At 42.0% G+C, this 27,549-nt stretch overlaps 1 protein-coding gene across 1 annotated transcript in view; it reads right to left on the bottom strand.

Annotated features, from left to right (window-relative positions):
• CCHR17.PART0H19orf81 (chromosome chr17.part0 C19orf81 homolog) overlaps positions 1–27,549 on the bottom strand; it is a 360,271-nt gene that overhangs the window by 327,201 nt on the left and 5,521 nt on the right. Inside the window, exon 2 of the mRNA XM_044059194.1 lies at positions 11,598–11,718. Within this exon, the coding sequence (XP_043915129.1) occupies positions 11,598–11,718 (121 nt within the window). The remainder of the gene's footprint in view (positions 1–11,597; positions 11,719–27,549) is intronic.

The raw sequence follows: 27,549 nt of genomic DNA, 5'->3' as shown, positions 1-27,549 counted from the left end.
TCAACCTCTGGGCTTTTTTCAAGAACTGGGGTATTAGGAGAATGGGGGGAAAGGCATAAAGCAGTCACTGGGGCCAATCAAGCAGAAGAGCTTCTCTCAGGGACTCCCCCTGAGGGGATATTAGGGTGAAGTAGCTGCTGCATTTGGGGTTTGTGGGAGATTCAAATAGATCGCAGTAAGGCTAATCCCAATGACGAAAAATCTTTGTGCTACTATTGGATTGAGAAACCACTCATGAGGCAAGAGAATGAATCTGCTCAGTTTGTCCGCAATCATGTTGGAACTCCTGGGAATGTGCATTGCTATCAGTAAGTGGTTGGAGGCGATCACCCATTGCCGTACTCTCATGGCTTCTCAACATAATGAGTAGAATCGTTTCCTCCCTGTTTGTTGATGTACCAGACGATGGACATATTGTCTGATTGGATAATAATTATCCCAGAGGGAAGAGAAGATTGGAATGCTTGCAATGCTAAAAGCACTGGCTTCAGTTCTAGGTTGTTGATATGCAAATTTACCCCTAAAGTGGTCCAAGTACCTTGGACTGTCTTTCCCTGAAAATGCCCCCTAACCCCATCAGTGATGCTTCTGTGGTCACTACAGCCTTTGGCTGAGGGAGTAAAAATGGATGACTCCATAACTCTTCTTCTGTCTTCATCCACCAATTCAGATCCTGTTTGCATTGATTTGTTATGCAGATTAGGTAAGACATGGGACGAATTAACAGAGACCACTGTGATGCTAAGAGCCATTGAAGCAGCCTCATGTGGAATCTCACAAGGAGAACTGGGGTGATTGTCGCTGCCATTAACCCTAGTACTTGTAAGACTAAGTTACAATTGCCTCATGTACACAGACAATCCTCTCCTTCTCCCACAAAACACAAATACATGCAGACTATCGCCAAACTGGAGGCTGAGCTCTCTCAACATAGGACTGGCAAGACCAGACAGGAGGAGAAGGTAACCACACACAACATACCATACCACATGGGTACAATCACAAACTACAATCACATACACATACTCACACAAAGACATACTCGAGGCTCTGATCAAAAATTTACCAAAACAGCAGAGGCCACCAAAGCAGACACCAAACAACTACCACCTCACCCAACACATGCAACACATAGACCACACAGTCAGAGTGTCAAACAGTCACAGCCCTTAGGCCAAACAAAATGCCAGACACACTTGTCATTGGTGATTCCATAGTCAAGACACTGATGTCCACGCTCACCAAAGAGAAGGTCACAGTAAGCTGCCTGTCGGGCGCTAGAATCCACCACATAACGCAAGCACTCAGGTCTCTCAACAGCAGGTACAAGTACGACTCAGTCATTGTCCACGCTGTCAGCGACCTGAGACATCCTCCTTGGACTACATGAAAAGGGACATCGAGGAGCTCTCTGATTATGTAGCCCAGGCAGGTATGACCCTGACCTTGAGCAGTATCCTACTTCACCTGAAATGATGATGCCACAATACAGTGATAAGATGATCTTAATAAATAATTGGCTTAAATTCTGGGTCATTCAAAGGGGATCCCAGTGTCTGTCTGCCTGGGATGATGACAAGCCATGTCCATGCTGCTTCGCAAGGGACGGCTTGCACCTGTCACCCCTGGCTTCTGGATATTGGCAAAGGCTCTTGCCACCCCATAGTGCCTTTTTAGGCAAATGCTCAAATTCTAACCTACCACCCTAGAACACCAAAAGGAAAAACTGGTAATGCTGCTCAATGCCAGAAGTCTCAATCTCAAGATGCACGACTCAAGGCCCTTCTCTCAATATGGAGAACATCTGTCTGTGCTGTGACAGAAACCTGGTTCAAGGCTCCCTGAGAGCACCCTAGCACACATAGAGCCCCTCTCATATCACGTCCGCCGCCCCAAAATCCGGACAACACCAAGAAAGGAGGGGGTCCATATTCATAAAGGACACCCACACCTCAAGGTTAATGATGCATCGGAGACCATCCAGGTGCAATTAACCATAGGCAAGACTGCTTTGCAATTTGTATTTGTAGCATGGCTTACAGGCCACCAAAACTCAGGAACCATCACATGGCTGGAAAAAAAACATTGGAGGGAATGTATCTCCAAAACCATCCATACTAGGTGACTTCAACTACCCTAATATAGACTGGGAACACTACTCAAGTCTAACCCAAAGATTCCTGGAGTTAAAAGATTTCATAAACTCAAATGCCATGGAACAACTAGTCACCATCCCCACAAGAGGAGAAAACATACATCTCATCATCACGAACATGGGATCAAAATGTTCAACCCCTCACTGGTGAGATCAGATCAGAAACTAATCGAGGTCCTCATCCCACCCCCACCTGAAACAAAAAAGACCACAGTGAAACTTCTTCTCAAAAGCATCGATAAAACAAGTGTAAAAAACTAGTGTGGTCTCCCTTTAAGGCCCCTGAGCCAGTGGTAAACATTACTCAAAACCGCTGAATCAAATACAAATACAAATGCCCAGGACTGCATGGATCAGGCAATCCCAGGCAAACTAAGAAACAAAAAGCCAACTGTCTGGTCCAGTCTGGTCATTCACAAACAGCCCAACAACTAAAACAAAACTACAAAGGACAAGATGAAAAAGGAAAAAGATAAGCCAAAACCTTGAAAACATAGACACCTTTGATCATTATAAGTAAAAACTAAGAGCTCTCATAAAATCATCCAAGGCAAATTTTGAGAGAAAAACCAAGGACTCTAGAATCATAAGGCCTTCTTTAGCTATGTTAGAAACCTAGGAGGAAACTCCCAGATATGCCTAGAATTAGTTCAAAATGATGTGAAAAAACTGAAAAACCCACACACACACATACTGGCTGTACTGGCTGACAGGTACTTCTCCCCTCCCCCCCAAAGAGATAGAGATTCCAGAGGTTGTAGCCCCCAAAGCCCCAACGCCCAGGTGAGAACCTCCCTCACTAAGGCCAGCTTTAGCAAAAATGGGACGGCATGTGTGGGATGCTGTGCTTCTGAACTCGAATTAAACTCTGAACAGGACAGCTGGAATTAAACCCTACTGACTACAGCTGTTTAGCCTCACCTCAGGATGGCGGTGCCTCCACAGACCCTTAGCTTGACAAGCCTTATCTGCAAAGCTATGGAGAGGATCATAATGGAACTCATACTAAAAAGATAAGGGAACTTGCACCTGCATCCAACCCAACAGTTTGCTTTTCAAAGGCAGATCCTGCCTCTTAACTTGGTTGACTTTTTTTCAGACTGTCACCAAGGCCATTGATGAGGGAAAGGCAGTCCATACAGCCTACCTCGACCTGGCAAAGGCCTTCACAATACCCCACTCAGGTATCATCAAACTCATCAGCTTGAATGTAAAACCCATACATCACAAGATGGGTTGCAAACTGGCTAAAGTGACAGAAACCCACAGGGTCAGAGCTGCTGAGCCATGTCAGACTCACTGTCACAAGTAGTGTCCCACAGGGCTCAGTCCTGGGTCCACTCTTGTTCGAAGTACAAGCAAACACAGGAGGGTTATGGCTGACAAAGTTTGCAGATGACTGCAAAAGCAGGCAAAAAAGTCGACACCACACACAGATATCCTCCAGAGGGCCTCACAGAAACGGATAACTGGTGCCAGAGCCATGGGTTACCCCTAGCTACCATATAGGTGGCAATCCACTGAGCACAGAAAAAGCATCAGGGATGCCTCGTTTGACACTCTAAAGTAGTTAGGAAAACCTTCTATATCTGATCATGAAGGATTCACATCTAGATCAAGGAGGTCATCCCCCTGTACATACCGCTATGCTCAGAGGTGACCCCAGTGCCTGACATAAGGCCATGTCAAACCAGATTTGATGAATATGTCACCTCAAAAAATCTAGATCCTCAGAACCACAAGGGAACCTTGACACGGTTATAAATAGAACGTGCTGGAGGGACAGATTCATCACCCAGAGACTCCCTATGCTGTGGAACAAAATCCCGGTACATGTGAGCACCTCTCAGGCCCTTGTTGTCTAAGAGGACCTGACCAATGGATGGGAGATTGCAGATATAAGGGAGGGATTACTTCAGTGTCACTGCAGAGGCACAGCAAAATGATAGGCATAGTTTTATTCAACTAAAGGGGTGGCGAAAGCCACATAACTATGGGCTAGGCTTATAAATGCCCTTGGGCAGAGATAGCCTGTGAAACCTATGACCCTGAAACCTATGAACCTAAGTGAACTGGGACTATGTCTTGAGAAAGTATTGCCTGGAGCTGTGACCTTAACCTTTGTAGTCTGTGAAGAGATAGAGCAATGAGACAGGATTTCATGTCAAATGTTGATCTGATGAATTCTAAGTTTTGGGTGGATTCCCTATTTGACTTTTCTTTGTTTTTTGAAATGCCTAAGAGCTCTGCCAGTTTGAGAGTGTGGTATAAGGCATAAAGCAATAGATACCTGGTAGGGAAGTAAGGACCAAATTTTCTAAATATGGAAACACCCAGAATCCCTGCACTCTCAGATGAGCTGTTACCACTGCCATGCATTTGGTGAACACCCTAGGGCTGAGGCAACAGCAAAGAGCAGTGCGTGAAACTAGTAATGACTGGCTCCCAGCCAGAAGAGGAGATATCTTCTAGAGCTCTTGTCCATTTTTATGTGGTAATACACATCCTGAAGATCTATAGACCACATCCAATCATCCTTCTCCAGAAAATCATCCACAATTTTGTCTGTTTGACAAATTATTTCAAGATACTAAGGTCCAGATTCAACCTCCAGCCCCTTGTCTTTTTTGGCACTAAAAAGAATCTTGAGTAAAATCTGAATCCTACTTGGTCTGGTGGGACTGATTGGATGACTCTTTTTCTGCGCAGCTTTTAAATTACTTGAGCTGCTTCTTCCCTCTCTGACTGGGTAGAATGTCAGGGATTCACCTTTTTGTGGCCTCAGACAAAGATTGAAGGGAATGTGGTAACCTCTGGTAATTATTGTCTGCACCCAAGAATCTGATGTTATTGAATGCCAGGCTAAATGGTGCAGATAGAACCTTCTCCTGACTGCCTCCAGAGGTAAGCAATTGGGCTGCTCCTCGGGAGCACTGATAGGGTTGTCCAAAGAAAGAATCCCTGGATTCCTGGTTATGCGGGCCCCCTCTGCCATTGGAAGGCATCTTCCTGATGAGTTCCCCCCTGCCCTGGGATATAACTCACACGTGTATCCCAAAAAGACCCCTGGGACTTCCTGAGCCACATCTTCCCACTCCTCTGATTTCTGGAAAATGGTTGGTGAGGAGCAGAAAAATATACACCCACAGCAGAAAGGGTCTTTCCATCTCTTTCACACCTGGCTAATGCGTCATTAACATTTGGGTCAAACAAGGAAGTGACAATGAAATTGTTGACGAAGGAAGACTTGAAAGGGTCCATAAAGTCACACAAGCGCATCCAGGTGTGTCGTCTCATTACAACACCTGCAGCCACTGCTCTATCCACCCCTTCGGTTGTATGTGCAATCAACCACATGGAGGAGTTGGAGACAGATTCTAGAGTTGCAAGCTGAGAGGCCACCTTGTCACATATCTTGTCAGAGACTGCTCCTGCTAGGATTCTTGAGAGTTCAGTGATCAAGTCCCTTTGAAGACAGGTAAAATGTGCCAGATAATTCAACAACCGAATGACAAAAGGTCATTTAAGCATAAACCCGCTTCCCTAATCTGTCCAATGTCCAAGACTCTCGGTTTGGAGAATGGACAGTAGAACTTTTCACTGTGAGTTTTTTTTTGTGGCCAGCATCTACCGCTAAACCCTTGTACCTGTGGGTATGATCCTCTGGTGGGAGACTATTTTGTCTGGTCTCTGGGGGATTGTCTCTATGGTGTCAGGGGCCTTCCAAGCACATTGCATGAGCTTGACTAACTCATCTGCAGTCTGGGTTACCCAAGAAGTAGAAGGCTGAGCATGGAAATCCTGCAAGAAGACATATTCCTCAGAGGAAGTGTTGGTGGACTTCCCGTCAACCTTCCATTTTAAGATTTGCATGATGTCTCTAAAGGAGGGCAACCCTGGGGACCCTTTCCCTTCATCATAGTCTGTATCCTTGGGAGAGATTCTTCTGGAGAATCAACGTGCTTCTTTTTGCACAATCTCTTATGGGGTGGCTCATCAGGGGGTAGGTTTGAAGAGGACTCTGAAGAGATGGTACCATGAGGTAGGGTGTCTTGCTGCTCCCATGCCTGCTGCCCCAATGTAGTAGACTGTGACAGCTGGGAACCAGAGGACACACAGATATGACATTCTGATGGGGAGGGTGCCAACTCTGAACCTGCTAAGGTGAGCACTCTCTCCATAATCTGAAAGCCAGGCCTACCTGAAGAGTGATGGAAGCCTGGAACTGAGAAAGATAACCTTGGAACCAGAGTCACAACACACTCCAATGAGTCAATCCCCAGAGAAGGAGCCGTGAGAGGACTCAGAACTGTCAAAACTTAGATGGCAGCGTAGAAAAAATCGGTACCATACTAGGGAATCCGGAGCTGACAGCCAAGTCAAGATCCCATGGATGGGTCAACTCCAACTGAGCTGAGGTCCACAGAGTGGGTTCTTGGACCAAGGTGAGATCTACCATCAGTACTGAAAATGTTGTCACCGGGAGAGGCACTGGCATCGAGGGCTCCAAATCCTGTGGCGAGGATGAAGGAGGAAGATAAGTTGGAGTCCATGGAGAATAAACCTCAACTCTGGGTGGGAAGGAGGTCCTAGATGGGGTTGGAATACCTCTGGCTGCTAAGAGCTGATCCACAATTCTAACTACATCAAGTTCCAAAAGGCTCCTGGTGGAATGAGTAGACATTTCAGAGAGTGATTCCACTCGATCAATAAAGGGACTGAGCTGCTGACCAACAAAGGGGTCAATGGATGGGGAATAATGTTTTCTCCTTGTGTTTCAACCTTCAGCATAGCAAAAACGTGCATTGGGGTAAAAATGACCAATTTCTAAGGGGAAACTATTATTGGTGCCAAGAGGGTCTGCGGTACCATGGAAGGGGTCGTTACCATGGCAAATGTAGTAATCAGTTTCGTAGAAGTAGACAGCACCATGGAAGGGGTCGTAGACTCCTGTGCAGAGACAGATGTCGATGCCAGTTTTGGTTGTTTAAGCTGCAGTCCCATAGAAACTTGGCCTTTAGATGATTTTGGCTCCTGTGAGAAGATGCTGTGGCTCCTCTTTTTTGCCTCTTTTTTAGGAGGTTTTGACGCCTCCATCTCAGACAAAGCCTCCAAGAAAGGGGATTTTAATAAACCCTTTAAAATCAATTTGTTCTTATGAACTGCCAGGGTGCAGGCACTAAAGCTCTTAAAGAGTTTGCATGGAGATTGGGCTTGTAAATGTGGCACTTCTAAACAATACACACAGGAAAGTGATCTGGGACTATTCCTTGAGAAAGTATTGCTTGGAGCTGTTACCTTAACCTTTTCTAGTGTGTGAAGAGGTACAGCAACGAGAAAGGATTTCATGTCAAATGTTGCTCGATGAATTCTAAGTTTTGGTTGGGATCCATATTTGAATTTTCTTTATTTAGTGAAATGCCCAAGAGCTCTGCCAGTTCAAGAGTGTAGTATAAGGTGTGAAGCAGTAGATACCTGGTGGGGTGGAAAGGACCAAATTTTCTAAATATGGAAACACCTGGAATTCTTGCATTCTCAAATGAGCTGCTACCATGGATTTGCATTTGATGAACACCCTAGGACTGTGGTGACAACAAAGGGCAGTGCGCAAAACTAGTAATGACTGGTTCCCATCCGGAACCAGTGATATCTTCTGGAGCACTTGCCCACTTTTATGTGGTAATACACATCCTGAAGATCTATGGAACACATCCAATCATCTTTCTCCAGAAAAGGAAGGATAGACTGACCCATGACCATCCAGAATTTTGTCTGTTTGGTAAACTTGTTCAAGATACTGAGGTCCAGAATCGGCCTTGAGTCCCCTGTCTTTTTCGGCACTAAAAAGAATCTTGAATAAAATCTGGATCCTACTTGATCTGGCGGGACTGTTTGGATGACTCTTTCTGAGTAGCTTTTAAATTTCTTGAGCTTCTTCATCCCTCTGACTGGGTGGAACATCAGGGATTCACATTTTTGTGGCCTCAGACAAGGATCGAAGGGGATGGTAACCTCTGGTCATTATCATCTGCACCCAAGAATCTGATTTTATTGAATGCTAGGCTAAGTGGTGCAGACAGAACCTTCCCCCAACTGCCTCCATAGGTAAGCAATCAGATCACTCCTCAGCAGCACTGATAGGGTTACCCAGAGAAAGAATCCCTGGATCCCTGGTTATGCAGGCCCCCTTTGCCATGGGGGGGCATCTTCCTGATAAGTTCCTCCCTCTGCCCTGGGAAGAAAACTTACACATGTTCCAAAAGGGCCCCTGTGACTTCCTGAACCACATCTTCCCACTCCTCTGATTCCTGGAATAGGGCTGTTGAGGAGCAGAAAAATGTAAACCCACAGCAGAAAGGGTCTTTCCTTCCTTTTCACACCTGGCTAATGTGTCATTAACTTTTGGGCCAAGCAACGAGGACGCATCAATGGGATTGTTGACGAAGGAAGACTTAAAAGGGTCCACGAAGTCACACAAGTGCAGCCAGGTGTGACCTTTCATGACAACGCTTGCACCCTCTGCTCTGGCCACCAATTTCAAAGGGGAAACTATTATTGGTGCCAAGAGGGTCTGTGGTACTGTGGAAGGGGTTGTTACCTTGGCAAATGCAGTAATCGGTTCCATAGAAAAAGACAGCACCATGGAAGGGGTCGTAGACTCTAGTGTCGAGATAAATGTCAGTGCCAGTTTTGGTTGTTTAACTGCAGTTCCATAGAAACTTGGCCATTAGATGATTTTGGCTCCTGTGACTGAGGAGACTATGGGATTGAGTGGCTCCTCTTTTTTGCCTCTTTTTTTAAGAGGTTTTGAAACCTCAGCCTCAGACAAAGCCTCCAAAAAAGGGGATTTTAATATACCTTAAAAGCAATTTGTTCTTACAGTCTGCCAGGGTCCGGGCACGAAAGCCCTTACAGAGTTCGCATGGAGGTTGGACTCGTAAATGTGGCACTCCTAAACAATACATACAGGAAAGATTCCCATTGGAGTTGGGCATTTTCCTGACACATTTGTCACATTGTTTAAAGCCTGTGGTACCTTTTTTGTCAGCCATGTTCAGATAAATCACCACAATGAAAAAACGTTCATGCAATCCCCACATACACACACCCACTCTAATGGGAAAGAAAAAAACAACGAAAGATTTTATTATTTTTTTTTAGGTACCAACAATGGTAATGCAAGAAATACCCAGATAAAGGGTAAAAGGAGAAAAAAATGAAAGAATACCAACAATGGTATTTGAAAGTTACCTGAGCTAAGAGTGAAGGGAGGGGTCTATACCAACTATGGTAAGAAAGAAATACCAGAAAGGTAAAAAGGTAGATAAAACACCACGACATATCAAAAAGAGAGCTTTAAAGTAGAAAGAAATATTGAAAAATATATAGAAATATAAACAGCTTGAGAGCATGGCCTGACGTGTGTTGAAAATCTACATGGCAAATGAGATCTGGGGGGAGGAAAGAGAGGCACTATGGGTAACCTTAGCTTGAGAGTTTCTGGCTGCCATGAGATTGTTACAACGGCTGAGTCCATTCTAAGGATGGAACCATAACCCTGCTGTAATGGATGAATGAACATTGACAACATCAGATTATATATTTCCCTATCAGTACCACTAAACAAGACACACACACACACACACACACACACACACACACACACACACACACACACACACACACACACAGTGCACATACAGAAGCGTGTTTGCAACACTGAATCTATCTCCTTCCATAGACCATAATCTACCCCTAACCAATAAGCACTCATACACGCACTCCCATCTGTTCACATATACTGACACACATGCACAGTGCTAAATCTATAAGCTTCTCTAGCATGTATTTTAACGCTAACAAACAAACCATCATGCATAAACTTTCACCATGACAAAACCTTCAATATATTCATGATTTTTTACATTAAAAGAAACTCCTACTTTCTGTGAATGCATGTACATCCCAGATAGAAAAAGAACACTCAGTATGTCTACTTTGATAAAATCTTGCACTCGACAATAAATGATTTCAGTAAAAACAGACAGCAGTAAATTATTCTGTCAATGAATTGCACATTCGGCAGAGGGCACTGCAACCTGTCTGAAAAAAAAGTGTAGTTCTTCAGCATTGAAGCTACAGGCTGAAACTCCTTAAAATCTCTTCTAAGCATGTTTTAAGTGCTTGATTACTTGAAGTCTCAACTGAGAATGGTTCGAGTGCATGGTTCCTTTTTCCTGAATTTAAAGAGTAATACCAGCAACTTCAATGCTTAAGATGTACCAGTTTTCTTTGCGCTTTAATGCTATTCTTTAAGTGTGAGAAATATCTTACACCCCTCACCCCAAGCTAGAAAATTACTGCACCTCACCACTAGGATCCTTTACAAACACACACACAGATATATATATATATATATATATATATATATATATATATATATATATATATATATATATATATATATTCATATATTCACTTCATAACACTGAAAGCTCAAAACACTGCAATTCAAAACACTGAAACTTCAAAATCTTGAAAACTCAAAACACTGAAAACACATATCATACATATACTGAGTTTAAACAACTTAAATCATAGCACTTTCCACCAAAACACTGAAACTTCAAAATCTTGAAAGTTCAAAACACTGAAACTCAAAACACTTAAAACACATATCATACATATACTGAGTTTAAACAATATAAATCATAGCACTTTCCACCAAGTGTAAGCAGGGAGGTAAGCCCCCCTGCATCCCACACACCCCCTGCTACTTATATATATCACCTTCAAGATTGCACTTCACTACACTAGGTGCAATCTTGGAGTTGATATATTTAAGTAGCAGGGGGTGTGGGAGGTGCAGATGGGCTTGCCCCCCTGCTTAAACTTGGTGGAAAGTGCTATGATTTATGTTGATTAAACTCAGTATATGTATGATATGTGTTTTCAATGTTTTGAGTTTCGGTGTTTTGAGTTTTCAGTGTTTTGAAGTTTCAGTGTCTTGGTCTTCTATAATATGAAGTTTTCTCATTTTCAGTGTATTTTGAGTTTTCAGTGTTATGAAGTGAATCCATATACATATATATATAGATATATATATATATATATATATATATATATATATATATATATATATATATATATATATATATATATATATATATATATATATATATATATATATATATATATATATATATATATATATATATATATATATATATATATATATATATATATATATATATATATATATATATATAGATATACATATATATATATATATATATATATATATATATATATTGATAGACTGATAGATTGATAGATAATAGCCATTGATAAAATTATCATTCCTTGATGCAGGCTCACTGAACAGGTCTCATCACTAAACAGTGATAGTGACTCTATTGACATTTATTTGCAAAAAACTTACCATACATTCCATGCAGATTGTTAGTGGCTGAGCTGCAGGAGGCTTTTGAAATTTTCTTGTGCATGGCATGTCCAAATCCAGGGATTCATACTCTGAAATGATCTTTCTTAGATGTTTTTTCCTTCAAATAATAATATATTTTTCAAACATAAATAAGAAGAGACTAACATGCACCATATAGAAAAACCAACAGTCAGTACTTCAAACCAATTCTGTGACAGTTGTTAATATGTTATTATGAACTTCTCCATCAAATTCCTTACAACATGAACGTGATTGTAACCTGGTGGTGTGCCAATTTGGGATGGCAATATGAAGGAACTAATAGGAGATGAATACATTTTCTAGACTGGCCCTGACAGCCGCTTCTTATTGCATATGTGATGGTGCTGCTTTCATGAGTACCACCTTCCCTTCATCCATCACTTTGGTGACCTTTTCAAAAAAATCCACTAGCTTGAGTAAGCATGACCTTCCTTTAATGAATCCAAACTGAGATGCGTCCAGTGTTTGGAAGTTCCCTATGTCCTGATTATTTAATTCCATTATTAGTCTTTCCATGGCTTTTGCATATGAGGCTGGACAGACTCATGGGTCTGCAGTCACTTGGGTTTGTGGAAGGTCATCCCTTATACAGGGGAATGATTGTAGCTATTCTCCATTTGCTTGGTACAAAACCTGCATGGGGATTGAAATTCAATAATATTGTTGGGGGGGGGGGTGTAGCTAAATTGTGCTACATATTATTTTAGGCACATATAAAGATGCTGTCAAGACCCAGATGCAGTGTTTTTAGATTCTGATAGCACTTTTAGGACTTGGTCCTGTGTAATAGCTGGGGGCAAGCCAGTTTCAAGTATACCCTGAGGAACTGATGGAGGGGAGAGAGAAGGGTAACATTGGAGCTAAATTTATTGTCCACTATGTTCGCTATATTTTCAGCCTTAATGTAGGTTTTATCATTCACGATCAGCTCAGCACATTGCTGCATTGTGCTTTTGAGATTACTAATATAGCTAAAACGTCTTGTGATTGTCTTTGCTTTGGGTAGCTATTTTAGCTTCAGACTTGGCTTTGATGGATTTTATTAAGCTCTTCAGTGTCTTGCTTATTTCTGTGACAAGGGGTGTAACATCCTGGAAATTACTTTTCTTACTTTTTGTCAAAATTCTTTTTCTTTTATTATAAAGCTTTTTGATACTATACTTCCACCATGTTGGATAGTTCCTAGTGTTTGCCCTGCACTTGTTTCTATGCAGTACAGCTGCATCTATGCAGATGCTTACATGTTGGTATTGTGTGATAGCATACATTTCTACATATTTAGTAGAGGTAACAGGGTTTGTGGGGATGTGAAACTGGACAACATATCAGTTAGGAGTAGAAAGTTTGCTTTAAAGAAATTTCTAAAGGTATCTTTGGTGGACAGGATTTCTGGCTTCAGTTTTATTTCAAAGGAGACTGTTTTATTGTCAGATCTAAGAAGTGATGAAGATACACAAGGGATGGTACAAGATGATCCCATATTAGTGAGGACAAGATCCAAGATGTTATTCCACATACTGGGTACTCTGACTAACTGTTCCAAGGTATTTGTTTGACAAAGCCCAGAAGTCTCTTTTCTTGTGCACTAGTGGTGGTATAGGTTTCCTGGTATGCAGCTGGAAAGTTTAGATCACTTAGGAAAATAGTATTGGCTTTATTACTGAGTGATTCTAATTCCTGTCGACAGGGATTGTGGCTTTCTTTTATCATAGATGAAGTTCTAAGCTAGCTAATATATGGTACAAGACCTTTCTGATGGTTATTTGGACATGAAGAAGCTCTAATGCATCCTGCTGCTTTACCAGCCTTGATGTGAGTCTCTTCTGAATGTAGATTGAGGCACCTCCACATTGTTTCCCTCCTGTGAAGTAGTTGGTCTAATCGTGTGGAAAATGTTATAACCCTGCATAACCAGATTGGCTAAAATATTATAAACCATGTCTTAGTCATTACACAGACATCAATGTCTTCCAGAGTGAGAAGGGCTAGTAGGGAGTGGAGTTTCTTGTTGAGGCTCCTAGCATTGATCAGTAACACCTTCATGTTCTCCTTTGTTTGTTTTATTACGTTGGTAGGTTTATCAGGTTGGCATTGCCTAGAAAAGACACCATGGGAATGGGCAGTGTCTTTGCCAATAACTGAAACCCTACAAGGGACAGATGGAGGCCATCCCTGGTGAGGCAGTGTGGTTTGTCGATCATACCCTCCCAGGCTGACATATACTGGACCTCTTTTGAATGTCACCAAAAACTAAGCCAATTATTGGAGTCAATTATTTTTTGCTCATATATCAGCTTCATCCTTGGAGAATGTAGAATTCTGCTCAATTCTAGGTTCATATTTGCCTTTGACACATAGTTTGAGAGTTCTATCATGTCTCTCTTCATATAATCCAGGGAGGTGCACCTCAAGTCACTGACAACAGTGTGAACAATTATAGAATCATACTGGTACTTGTTATTCAAGGATCTGAGTGCATGTGTGATCTGACAGATCCTGGCACCAGAGAAGCAACTAACCATCACTGTTTCCTTACTCAGCCTGGTAAAAGGCACATCTGTATGTCTTACAAGGGAGTCACATATAACAAGAATGTTTAGTTGGGTTGATGCCTGACTTATGAGCTCAGCAACTGTGAATCTGGGACTCTCTGTGCTATGTGAGGAAGTAGGTTTAATGTGCTCAGTGCTCATTGTACCTGCATTGTGTTTTGGAGGTCTTTGAGGTTTAGGCAAGTTAGTCTTTAGAACCTCAACACACGATGGAGTATGTGTATTGTAATGATGATTTTGGTATCTGATTTTACTGTGTGTGAGATTTGTTAGACTAGAGAGGTTGTGGAGAAGTGCTGGCCCATGATACTGACAAGAATAACTCTGGGGACAGGGGTAGCTATGACTGCTTGGAGTTCAGTTTTTGAACATTGTTTGGGTGGACTTGCTACTAACTATTTAAATTTCAGTACAAAACAACTAGCCTGGAAACCATCTTCTGCCACCAGCAAGAAACAGTAAAATAATTATAGTAAATAAACAAAGAACACAGTAATTTGATAATACAGTTAGTGCAAGCAATTTCAGTACACTAAATATTAAGTAATTTTAGCAAAGGTCTTTTAACCTGGTGAGTAGTTTAAGAGGAGAGATTTGCAAAACGATACTTATGTGCCTATTGTCAAGAGCCAATAAACAGGGAGAGAGATGGAATTATGTTGTCACATTATCATAAAGGGGAGGCAATAATACATACACTGGGTTTAAGAACACAACTACAACAGGGTGCATGGGAGGGAAAAACAATTAAACCTTTAGCTCTAACTGACTGGCCTGCAACTGCTCCAATGCAAAGGAAAGTCCTGAACCAGCCTGACATACACTCAGTACACAAGAATGAAACCAGGGCTAAATAAAAAGAAGTTATGCACTTACCACAATGTTCCATCTGTGTTGTCGAACTTCATTTATCCTTGAAGTATGGAACTCTGTTTCAACTCTCAAAAATGACTCGGCCGTTATAACAGCTCACAATAACCAAAAACACTCGAGCTAAGTCCCTACCCAGAATGCCCCTTTCTAGATTCCCTCAGATTGAGTTTGCAGCTACAAAGGAAGACAAGAAAAAAATAGTCCTATAGTAATTAGAGAGTTATGTCCAAGGTCATACATGAAATAACAGATAACCAGGACTAGAGTCCGTTCCTCCAAGGAGTCTGAAGGAGGGGGAAGGAGGGCAGAGCGTCAAGGATAAATGAAGATCAACAACACAGATGGAATGTTATCTAAGTATATAACTTCTTTATCTGATGTTGTCAATCTTCATTTATTCTAGACGTATGGGAGAGAGTCCCCAGCTACCTTGTATCATTGGAGGACTTATGGAAGGATATTCCTGAGCACCATAGACCTAAAGGATGGTCTTTACCAGATTCACCTTGTAATGCGTGATAAAGGTATGTGAAATATCCCAGGTTACTGCTGCACATATTTCATCTATGGAAGCCTTGGAATGAAAAACAGCAGATGTGGCTAATGCCCTTGTAGAATGTGCTCTCACTGGGGCTGGTAATCAAAGGATTTTCTGATTGTAGATAAAGCTTATGCATTCCCTTAACCACTTAGATAAAGTGACTTTTGAAACTGATTTACCCTTGGATGGACCTGAAAAGGAGACAAATAACTGGTCTGACTTCCCAAAGTCCTTAGTTCTACTGAGATAAAAGTGTGATTGTCTATGAACATCTAGTAAGTGTAAACAGTATTCACCCTTATTAGACAAAATTGGGGAAGAAAACTGGTAAATCAATAGATAAATTAATGTTAGTTTTGGATACTACTTTAGGAAGAAAAGATGGATTGGTTCTTAGCGACACCCTGTCCTTATGGAAAATCAAATATGGAGGTTTTGAGGATAACAAGTAAATCTCTGAAATTCTTCTAGCGGAAGTAACAACTACCAATAAAATGATCTTCCATGAAAGAAACTTCAAATTAGAAGTAGCTGCCGGCTCAAAATAGGAATGGACCAAGGACTGTGGAACCATAGTAAGATCCCAGGGGGCTAGAGGGTCTCTATACAGTGGCTTTAACATTAAGATCCCTTTCAGAAAAACTTTACTCAGCTTATATGAGATTAACAAATGGTCTTCAAAGCCATTATGGAAGTTTGAAATAGCTGCTAATTGAACTTTGATGGTAGAGGAAGATGATGTATGTAGTTAAAAATTCTAAAACTTTTTCAACTGTTGCTGAAAGGGGATCATTTCCATTATCACATGCCCAAATAGAGAATCTTTTCCACTTATTGTGATAGAGCTTCCTAGTGGAAGCCTTATGGGAAGCCAATAACATTTTTTGAACTGGAGAAGATAAATTATTTTGCCGGGTGATCAATGGAATTGGAGTAACCAAGCTGTAAACCTGAGGTTTATCAGACTGGAGTGTACTAGTCCCTGTGGATGGGACAGGAGGTCTAGAGCCAGGTCCAGAGTTCATGGATGTTGAAATAGGTGAGCCCAAAGAAAGGGGAGCCAAACCTGATGAGGCCGGAATAGAGCAATGAAAATCACACTGCTCTTCAACCTTATGGCTTTCTTCAAGAAATGAGGTATTAGTGGAATGGGGAAGGCACAGAGTAGCCTCAAGGGCCAATCATGAAGGATGGCATCACTCGGGGACTCTGTCTGAGGAGAGATTAGGGCAAAATAGCTCCTGCACTTGCTGTTCAGGGGTGATGCAAATAGGTTGCACCAAGGCTGGCCCCAGCAATGGAAAATCTCCTTCATCACTTTGGGATTGAGAGACCACTCGTGAGGAAGGAGGATGCATCTGCTACGCTTATCCACTATCATGTTCAAGCTCTCCAGGATGCACATTGCTATTAGAAAGTCATTGCAAAAGATCACCCACTGCCACACTCTGAGAGCTTCTTGACACAGGGGGTAATACTTGGTTCTGCCCTGCTTGTTGATGTACCAGACTACTGGCATGTTGTCTGATTGAATTGCAATCCTTCCTAGAGAGAGGATAGCTTAAAAGTCTTGCAACTCTAAGAGCACTACCCTCAGTTCCAGAACATTGATATGCAGATTGGCCTCCAACAGGGACCAAGTACCTTTGACTGCTCTGCCCAGATAATTCCCCCCTCCACATCTGGGAGGCATCCATGGTCACTATGGCCTTGAGTTGGGATTAAGTAAATGGTCATCCTAAAATAACTTCCTCTGATTCCATCCAACAGGATAAATCCTTCTTGCAACAGTTGATGATTTGGATGAGATGCATCAAGGGATGAGTGAAGATGGATGACTGGCAAGCTAGAAGCCACTGCAGAATTCTCATGTGAAATCTTGCTAGTGGAACCAGTGTGATGGCCATTGCCATGGATCCTAGAGCTTGTAGAACTAATATAATAGGTACATTGTCATTGGAGAGAATAACGTCTACCTGGGACCTTATCTTCTGCAGTCTATGAAGAGGAAGGGAGGCTATGCAAGAGGTTGTACACAGGCAGGCTCCTATAAACTCCAATTCCTGAGTTGAAGTTAGTTGGGATTTGGTATCATTCACCACTATACCCATGCGATTACATGTATGTAGAATAAATTCTCTTGTGTGTTCTAGAAGATGCCTGGTGGGAGCATTGATGAGCCAGTCATCTAAATTTGGAAACACTTGGAATACGTGCAGTCTCAAGTGAGTTGCTACTGTTGCCATACACTTGGTGAACACCTGTGGGGCTGTGGTGAGACTGAAGGGCAGAGCTCTGAACTGATAGTGACTGGCTGCCAGCCAGAAGAAGAGAAACCTCCTGGAGTGCTTATCCATTTTTACATGGTAATACTCATATTGAAGGTCTACAGACCACATGCAATCATCTTTCTCTAAGAAGGGGAGAATAGACTGAAGCATGACCATCCGGAATTTTGTCTGCTGAACAAATTTGTTCAAAAAGCTGAGATCCAAAATTGGTCTCTGGTCCCCTGCCTTTTTTGGCACCAAAAAGAACCTTGAGTAGAACCTGGATCCTATCTGGTCTGGTGGGACTTCTTGGATGACTTTTTTCTAGCAGCTTTTGAATTTCCAGAGCTGCCTGATCCCTCTGAATGGGTGGAATATCAGAGATTTTTCTTCCTGTTTTTGGAGTGAGGATGAAGAGAATGTAGTATCCTCTGGCAATGATCCTTATCACCCAAGTATCTGTAGTTATTTGTTGCCAGGCTAGTGGGTGCAAGGACAGTCTTCCCCGACTGCCTCTAGAGGTAAGCAGTCAGGCCTCCCTTCAGGAGTGCTAGTAGGGTTTCCCTGAGAATGAATCTCTGGAACCCAGATTTTGCAGGGCACCTCTGCCGCAAGGTTGGCGTCTTCCATTGTACCCTCCCCCTCTGCCCCAAGAAGAGTCACTACCATGAATGTACTGGAAAGGCCTTTGGATTTTCTTGAACTACATCTTCCTGCTCCTCTGGTTTCTGGAATAGCAGCACTGGGGAGCAGAGAAGCACCCACAGCAGATAGGGTCTTTCAATCCTTCTCACATCTGACCAAGGTATCTCTGACTTTGGGGCTAAAAAGGGAAGATCTGTCAAATGGAGCATTGATGAATGAAGACTTAAATGGCTCCACAAATTCACACAAGTGCATCCAGGCATGCCTCTGTATGCCCACGCTGGAGCCTGATGCCTTAGTCGTACCTTTGGCTGCATGCGCAATGAGTGCCATGGATGAGTTCAAAATAGATTCCAGAATGGCAAGCTGGGAGGCTACTTTATCCTGCACCTCCTCAGACACAACTCCTGCAAGGGTATCTGAGAGCTACTTCGTCAGATCCCTCTGAAGTCTGGTGTAGTGTGCCATGAAGTTCATCAACCATAATGCAAAGATCGAAGAAGTGTACACCCGCTTACCACACCTGTCCATTGCCCTGGACTCTCAGTTAAGGGGATGAACAGTGGAACTCTTTTCTGCCAGTTCCTTTTTTGTGGCTGCCGCAACTACTATGACATCTACTGCCACACCCCTGGCCCGATACTGATGATCTTCTGCTACTGAAAAGATCTTGTTTGATCTCCTAGGGATTGGTTCTACAGAGTCAGGGGTCTTCCATGTCCACTGTGCGATCGACTTAATGAGATCATCAACAGGGTAAGAGGACTCATAGAAGGGAATTCCTGGGTACCATTGAACCGAAAGTCGCTTTTACCATAGAGAGCAAATCCAGTTTGTAATGAGTAATGAAGGTATGGGGAGAAGCCCAAGTAGCTTCTGAACATATATCATCCATTGAAGTTCTAGACTGGAAAACTGCTGAAGTGGTAACAGATCTTGTAGAATGTGCCTTCACAGGTCTAGGCAGGGCAATCTTCTTCTTGTCATAAATAAAGCAAATGCAATCCTTGAGCCATCTGGCTAAGGTCATCTTGCTGACAGGTCTACCTAAACCAGCACCTGAAAAGGAGACAAATAGTTGTAGTCCTATGAAGATAAAAGCGTAATTGTATGTGAACATCTAGCAAATGTAAACATTATTCACCTCTGTTTGAAAAGTATGGAAAGAATATTGGCAAATTAATAGTCTGTTTGATATGAGACTCTGACACTACTTTAGTTGGAAAGGTGGGATTTGTTTGTAAGGATACTCTGTCTTTGTGAAAAATCAGATAAGGTGGTTTACATGATAAGGCCTGAATTTCTGAAATTCTTCTAGCAGAAGTTATTGCCACCAAAAATACTGTTTTCCATAACAAGTACTTTAGATCGCAGTCTGCAGATCGCTCAAAGGGAAAACGTACAATGGTTTGCAACACTAGGTTTGAGTCCCAAGGTGGAGTAGGATCTTTGAAAAGAGGCTTCAGCAAAAGTGTCCCTTTTAAAAATGACTTACAAAATCTATGAGAAGCCAAAAAATATTCTTCCAAACCATCATGGAAATTTGAAATCGCTGCTAGTTGTATTCTGATGGTAGAAGGTGAAGATCTTGCATTGAAAAGAGAGACCAAGAAATCTAAAATATCAATAAAAGCAGAAAAGGGGTTAATATCCCTATCATGAGCCCTGATGGTAAATCATTTACTAGTATATAGTTTCTGGGTGGAAGGCTTATGAGAAGCTAGGGGAATTTGGCATACTGGGGAAGAAAGGTTAAGACACCTGGCAAATAACGGAACTGGAGGAACCATGCTGTCAGCTTGATCTGGGTAAACTAGTCTGTTTGGCTGGGACAGAAGGTCTGGAGCTGGATCCAGAGTCCAAAGTTGTTGAATTAGATAAGGCCAAAGAAAGGGGAACCAGATCTGTCAAGGCTAAAATGGAGCAATGCAGATTACTTTACTCTTCAGCCTGAGTGCTTTCTGTAAGAATTTGGAATTAGAGGTATCAGAGGGAAAAATACTATAGGAGTCTGTAGGGCCAAATGTAGAGAAAAAGAGTCTCTTAGTGACTTCCCCCAGTGGGGGAATCAGGGCAAAGAAGTTGCTGTACTTGTTGTTTATGGGACATCTGAACAGGTTCAGCAAGGCTGGCCACGTAGACCAAAAATATTTTCTGTCACTGCTGGATTGAGAGACCACTAATGCGGCTGTAGGATACATCTGTTCAGTTTGTCTGCTATCACACTGGATCTCCCCGGAATGTGCATTGCTATCAGAAGATGGCTGGAAGAGATCACCCACAGCCACACTCTGAGCGCTTCTCAACAAAGGGGATAAGACTTGGTTCCTCCGTGTTTGTTGTTGTACCAAACTACTGACATATCGTCTGTTTGAATTGCAATTGTTCCCAGAGGAGGAGCTGTTTGAAAGACTTGCAATCCTAAAAGCATTGTTCCAGAACATTGATATGCAAGTTGGCCTCTAAGGGGGACCAAGTGCCTTTGACAGTCTTACCCAGAAAATGCCCCCCCCACTCTATCTAGGAGGCATCTGTGGTCACTATGGCCTTGAGTTCTTGAAGGAAGAAGGGGTGGCCCAGGAGAATTTCTTTGGAATGAATCCACCAAGCTAAATCCTTCCTGCAATGGCTGGTGATCAGAATCTGGTCTGACATGGGTTGGTATAGCATAGACCATTGAGATGCCAGCAGCCATTGTAGAATTCTCATGTAAAATCTCACTAGGGGAACAAGAGTTACTGTTACTGCCATAAAATCTAGAGCCTGTAAGATTAGTCAAGCTGGTACTTTTTTTCTGTGGATTATCTTCTGAACCTGAGTTATGATTTTTTTGAAGTCTCACTGGAGGAAGGGATGCTATGGTTGTTGTCATATTCAGTATTGCCCCTGCAAACTCTAAACTTTGAGTTGGAGTCAGTTGAGATTTTTCAAGATTTACAGTTATTGCTAGGTACCCACAGGTCTGTCAATGCTCATGCCTCTATCAATCGTTGCCTAGTTGGACCAGTAATGAGCCAGTCATCCAAGTACAGAAACACTCAAAATCCCTGTAGTCTCAAGTGAGCTGCTACTACTGCCATACATTTGCTGAGCACCCCAGGGGCTGTGGTAAGACCAAAGGGCAGCACCCTGAATTGGTAATGACTTGTTCCCAAACAAAAGTGGAGGAATCTTTTGGAGTCCTTGTCCAGTTTTATGTGCAAATATGTATCCTGAATATCTATTGAGCACATTCAGTCATCCTTTTCCAAAAATGGAAGAATGAACTGTACCATGATCATCTGGAATTTCATTTGCTGAACTGATTTGTTCAGCATGCTGAGATCCAAAATTGGTCTCCAATCCCTTTCTTTTCTGGCACTAAAATGAATCTTGAGTACATTCCAGATCTTCTCTGGTCTGGTGGGACTTCTTGGATGACTCTTTTTTTCTAGCAGTTTTTGAATTTTTAGAACTGCTGGTTCCCCTCTGACTAGGTGTAGCATAGGGAATTATTTTGCAGATGGGGTGAGGACTGGAAAAGCATATGCTATAACCTCTGGATATGATCATTTGCACCCATGAATCTGTTGTTATATTTAGTGAGGCATTTTGGTGCAAGCATAAGCATCCTCCAACTGCCTCAAGAGGAAGATAATCAGGCCCTTTTCAGAAACGCTGAAAAGGCTTACCTGGGAAGGAATCTCTGAAGGCCTGATTATGCAGACCACCTCTGCCAAGTGGATGGCATCCTCCATTGTAGCCCCCCCCACCCCTGAGATAACTGGCACGATGTGTGTCCTGGAAAGGCCCTTGTGATTTTTTTGAACCACATCTTTCCACTGCTTCTTGGTTTCCTGGAAAAGGACCTTTGGGAGGGGAAAAAATGTATGCTCACTACAGAAAGGGTCTTACCATTCTTCTCAACCTGGATAATGTCTCTCTAACTATTGGGCCAAACAGAGACGATTCATCAAAAGGTGCATTGATGAATGAAGGTTTAAATGGTTCTGCAATGGTTCCACAAAGTCACAAAGGTGCATCCAGTCATGTCATCTTATGGCTATGCCTGAACCTGATGGCCAGGTAATCCCTTTGGCTACATGTGCAATGAGCCAAATGGATGAATTTGACACAGACTCCAGGGTGGCCAATTAGCAAGCAACCTTGTCTTGGACTTCCTCAGTAACTGCTCCTGTGACGGCATCCAACAACTCCTTGATCAGATCTCTTTGGAGTCTGGAAAAATATGCCAGGAAATTAAAAGACCTTAAAGCAAAGGTTGATGAAGTGTAAACCCAATTTCCAAGCTTATCCATCACCAGAGATTCTCTGTTGGGAGGATGGCTAGAGGAACTCTCTTCAGCAAGTTTTTTTTTGTGGCAGCCATTATTTCCATGGCATCTACCGGTAAACCTTTGGCCCAGAATTGCTTGTCCTCAGAAATGGATTAAACTATGTCCAGTCTTTTGGAGATAGGTTCAATGTTGTCTGGCTTCTTCCACACCCACTGCAAGATCAACTGAATGAGCTCATCAGCAGGTGGAGTCACCCAAGAGGTATGTAGGCATGTACACCAACTCCTCTAAGGAAGGATTTTGGGACTTCCAGTCACCCCTCTGTTTCAAATTTTTCAGGATGTCTGGATAGGAAGATTCATCAGTGGGTGACATTGGGGACCCTTACTCCTCATCAAAATCAGTGTCTTCAGTGACCGATTCCTGTGGGGAGTCTAAGTGCTTCATCTTGCACTTTTTCTTCTGAGGAACTTCCTCAGGGGGATAGTCTGGGGAGGTATCAGAAGAGGACAGAATCTGAATCTGTGGGAATTGCAGATTCATTACTCTCTGCCTCAGTGGAGAGACAGGTAAAATAAGGGAATAAGTGACCACTGTGGACAAAACTCTCTCCCTTTCCTCGAAGTCTGGCTCCCCTGAAGAGAGAAGGAAGCACAGAACTGAGAGATACAGCCTCAGAACTGTGGTCACTCCCTGGTCTAATGAGAGAGCCCCCAAGACAGAAGCTGGGGCTATACTGATCCAAGCCAAAACTTGAAGGTGCAGGCATGGCTCCAAAAAAATTGGAGTTGACCTCAGCTCCAGGCCATGGCAGATATGTCTCCAGGATGGCTCTGGATCCACAGGAACTCAGGGTAATAATCAGTTCTGAATGGAGAGAGATCTCCAGAACCAATACAGTCGGCACTGCATGACTCAGAGCTGACATCTGTAAAACCACAGAGGAGGTCAGAGGAGGAGTAGTTAAGGGGGTAAAAGCTGAATCTGTTCTGAGACCCAAATGGGGTCAATGCTGAGGGGAGTCCTGTAAGTCCTCTCTCCCACAGAATTTTATTCACTAATCTCTCCACATCAATTTCTGTGATGCTTTTGGTAGAACAGATAGATGCCTGAGAAGGTGATTCAGGTTATTGGAAAAAGACCTTGGGTAATTCACCAGCAAAAGGGTCAATAGATGGTGAATAAACCATTCTTGGCAACTCAGGTTGTTGACTTGTCTATGCAGAGGTAGTCAGTGTTGAAGAAAAGGTGGTAATGCATTTTTCCTCAGTAGGTATTAAATTTCCTGTTTGTATGGAAGATTTTGGTGTTAAAGTCTTAGGCGGTGAAGCAGTTGTTGGTACCGATTACTTATTTTCCGATACCAAAGTTTTTGAGCAAGAATCCATTGGATCCAATGTACTTTGTGGAGACAAGGATTTATGCTTCTTGTGAGTCAGTTTCAAGGGGATGACAGAATTGAATTGAATTAAAGATGATGAAGAAGAAGGGAAAGAAATATCAGTTTTACTCTTTTCAGCAGATATGGCTTCCCCAAAAGTTGAAGAAATTAACCCTTTCAAGATTAATTTATTTGTTCTCTCCATTAGAGCTCTAAGGCTAAAGCTGTGGCAAATGCTACAGTCTTCTTGAAGATGTATGGCACCTAAATAATAGATGCACAAGAGATGTGAGTCTGAAAAGGGAATATTGTGGCCATACTCACACTACTGGCATTTTTTGAAGCTATCAAGGCCTTTGGGTTTGTCAGCCATAATGATGGAAGATGATAACACCACACTTCTATGTATCTAGAGAGGGAGATAAGAAAACTAGAAAGGTTTTTTTTTTTTTTTTTTTGGAAAGAAAGAATAAAGAAAAAGGGGGACTATCAACAATGATAGTTTTAGGTACACTGAAGTGTCCAAAGAGAAAGCAGAACACACACTCTAAAGAAGGGGAACTATCAAGAGTGATAGTGTTGATACATGTAAGTGTGTGGGAAGGGATCGACAATGCTAGTAAAGGTACACTGATGTACGGACATGTAGTAAACGAGGAAAGCAGATATTTCTAAGAATATTTTAACAGGAAATGATAAAATGTTAATAAAATGAGCTTAACTTGAGAGAGGAGTCTGAAAAGGTGGCAAATGAGATCTGAGGTAACTATGGGTAAGGTTGAAGCTTGAGTGTTTTTGGTCTGTGCAAGCTGTAGTAATGACCAAGTCAGTTCCGATATCAGAACCAAACCCATATGTCAAGGATAAAATGAAGATTGACAACGTCAGATTATAGGCTTAAAGACGTTAATTAAAGCAAATACAAACTGATAAAATGACTTTAAAATCATATCAAGAAATGAAAACACTTATTTATCATTTTCTATCTAATAGAACTAATACAATGAAAAGGTAATATAAAAAGACAAAAAAAAAAAAAACAACTTTGGAATTATTTGATCCTTAGCTCTGAGCTGACTGGCCTGGAACTGGCCCAGTGCAGTCTTGAACTAGCCTGACATACACTCCATACACAAGATGGATTCCATGGCTTAATAACAACAGCTCAATAGCTAGACCACTTAAACAGTGTAAATACTGTGCAGCTATATATTGGAATCACTAATAAAGGATTAAAGACCTTAGCTAAAAGAGATACAGACAGTTAAAAATTAAAACAGGCAGTCAAATGGAGATGATTGATGTCTGGTATATCAAACACCCCTGTTTTTGTGTGAAAAGATCCTGTCTGTAAGGAAGCTTGTGGTAATTGCCCTGGCCATTTCCAAAAGAACGGAGAACCATGGCTACCTGGGACAGAAGGGAGTCACCACAATGATCTCAGGAGATTCCTTCTGAATCTTCAGAAATACCACGTATATTAATTGAAAGGTGGAAAGGCATACAGGAACATTCCTGCTCATGTAAAAGAATAGGCATGCATTTTCCAGACCCTCTTGCATGGAGTCCTGGTGCAAAACCTTGTTGTCTGAGAGGAGGCAAAGAAATATAATTGAGGAACTCCCCACAGATGGATCAAATCTTGGAAGACCCCCTGATCTAATTTCCATTTGTGAGGGTCTGCACAGTTCCTGCTTGGCCTGTCTGCCACACAGATTTGCTCTAACAGAATGTAGGATACCCATAGAATGAAATTGTGCTGGGAAGCTAAATCCCAAGCTAACATGGTTAGTCTGCAAAGGGGTATAACCTGGTTAACCCTTACTTATTTAATTACCAGATGATGGTGATATTGTCAGTAACCACTTGAAGAGGTCCCAGGGACCAAAGATGGTTCAGAGGATTGAGTGCCTTTATCAGGGAAAACATCTCCTTGGCATTTATGTGCTTGTGTCTATCCTAGGTGTCCCATGCCCCCTACACTTTTATCCCTCCTGAAAATGCTACCGAAGCAAAATTTGAAGCATCTGTGTTGACTGACTGCTTTGGAGCTTGGAGAGAGAGAGAGAAAGGGTGACCTGGATTTAGGAATATCTGTTGTCTTCATAAAATATTTTTCTTTGCACAAACTCCAGTGCTAGAATTTGAAAAGATAAACAGTGTTGATGCTTGGACCAAAGAGATTTCAGATACTACTATATCTCTCTTAAGTAGATTCTTGCAGAGGGTATCATGAGAATCATTGATGCATGAGACCTCATATCCTGAGGTATTCCCTCACTGTAATCAAAATATGACTGGAGAACCTTAGAAATCATTCTAAATAACAATCTATTTTTTCCTGTGGAAGAAAAGCTCTTTGAACTGAGGTGTCTAGTTGAAATCATAGGAACACAGCTATGTGTGAAGGAGTCAAGAAAGATGTCTGAACATTCCCTTGGATTCCCATCTTGTGTAAAAGAACTCTCACCTGAGAGAGATTCTTGATAATTTGAAAAAGTGTCTGCAAAGATAAGCAAGTTGTCTATATGTGGAAAAATGTGGATACCCTATGGCCAGTAATGAGCTATAATGGGAGCTAGACACTTTATGAACACTCTTGGTGCAGTGGATAGGCCAAAGGGTAAGGCAGAGACCTAATAATGTGATTCAGACACAACACATCTTAAAAAACATCTGAGGTCTGAATGAATAGGGATGTCGTGATAATCATCTTTTAAATGTAGAGTTACTAGGAAACTTGAAAGAGGAAGAAGAGGTAATAGGCTGTGCAGTGACATCATTTTGAATTTGGGCACTATCACAAACAGATTTAGGAATGAAAGCAACAGAATTGGTCTCCAAGCAAATTGGGCACTATAAATATATTTGTGAATGAAAATCCTTCCCTACCTCGGAAGAAGGAACTGATTCCATCACTCCTTGGGGCAGCATGTGTTGATGAACAGGTGGAAATAAAAGAGACTGATTGGGGGATGAGGAATGACCTCCTGAAAAGGAGGAGTTCCCTTCCACTGCCTTCTGTAACCTTTGGAAATGATTTTCAGAAGCAATTTAGCCTGAAACAAAAAGAGAGAAATTGAGATTGAGACTTTCTTGAAGAAAAAAGGAGTGAGGGTGGGTGTGGGGGGGGGTGTCACAAAGTCTGTTGAATAGTCATTAAGACATGTCAGACTCTACTTGTTTTGGTGGGGGGTTCAAGACTTTATTTTAGGACTCTCCTGCCATTTCTTCTTAAATGACTATTTACCTGAATTTTGTTGAGACTGTTTATTCTGTTTTTTTACAAAAATTGGATGAGGAGATAGAAAATGTCTTGGACAATGAGGAACACGATGGATGAAAAATCTTATAGATTACCTGGATCA

The sequence above is a fragment of the Protopterus annectens genome, chromosome 17.part0, assembly GCF_019279795.1.
Source record: "Protopterus annectens isolate FY-2018-M chromosome 17.part0, PAN1.0, whole genome shotgun sequence".
Taxonomy (NCBI): domain Eukaryota; kingdom Metazoa; phylum Chordata; order Ceratodontiformes; family Protopteridae; genus Protopterus; species Protopterus annectens.
The sequence above is the reverse complement of the archived record's forward strand: the minus strand, read 5'-3'. Positions and strand labels throughout refer to the sequence as shown.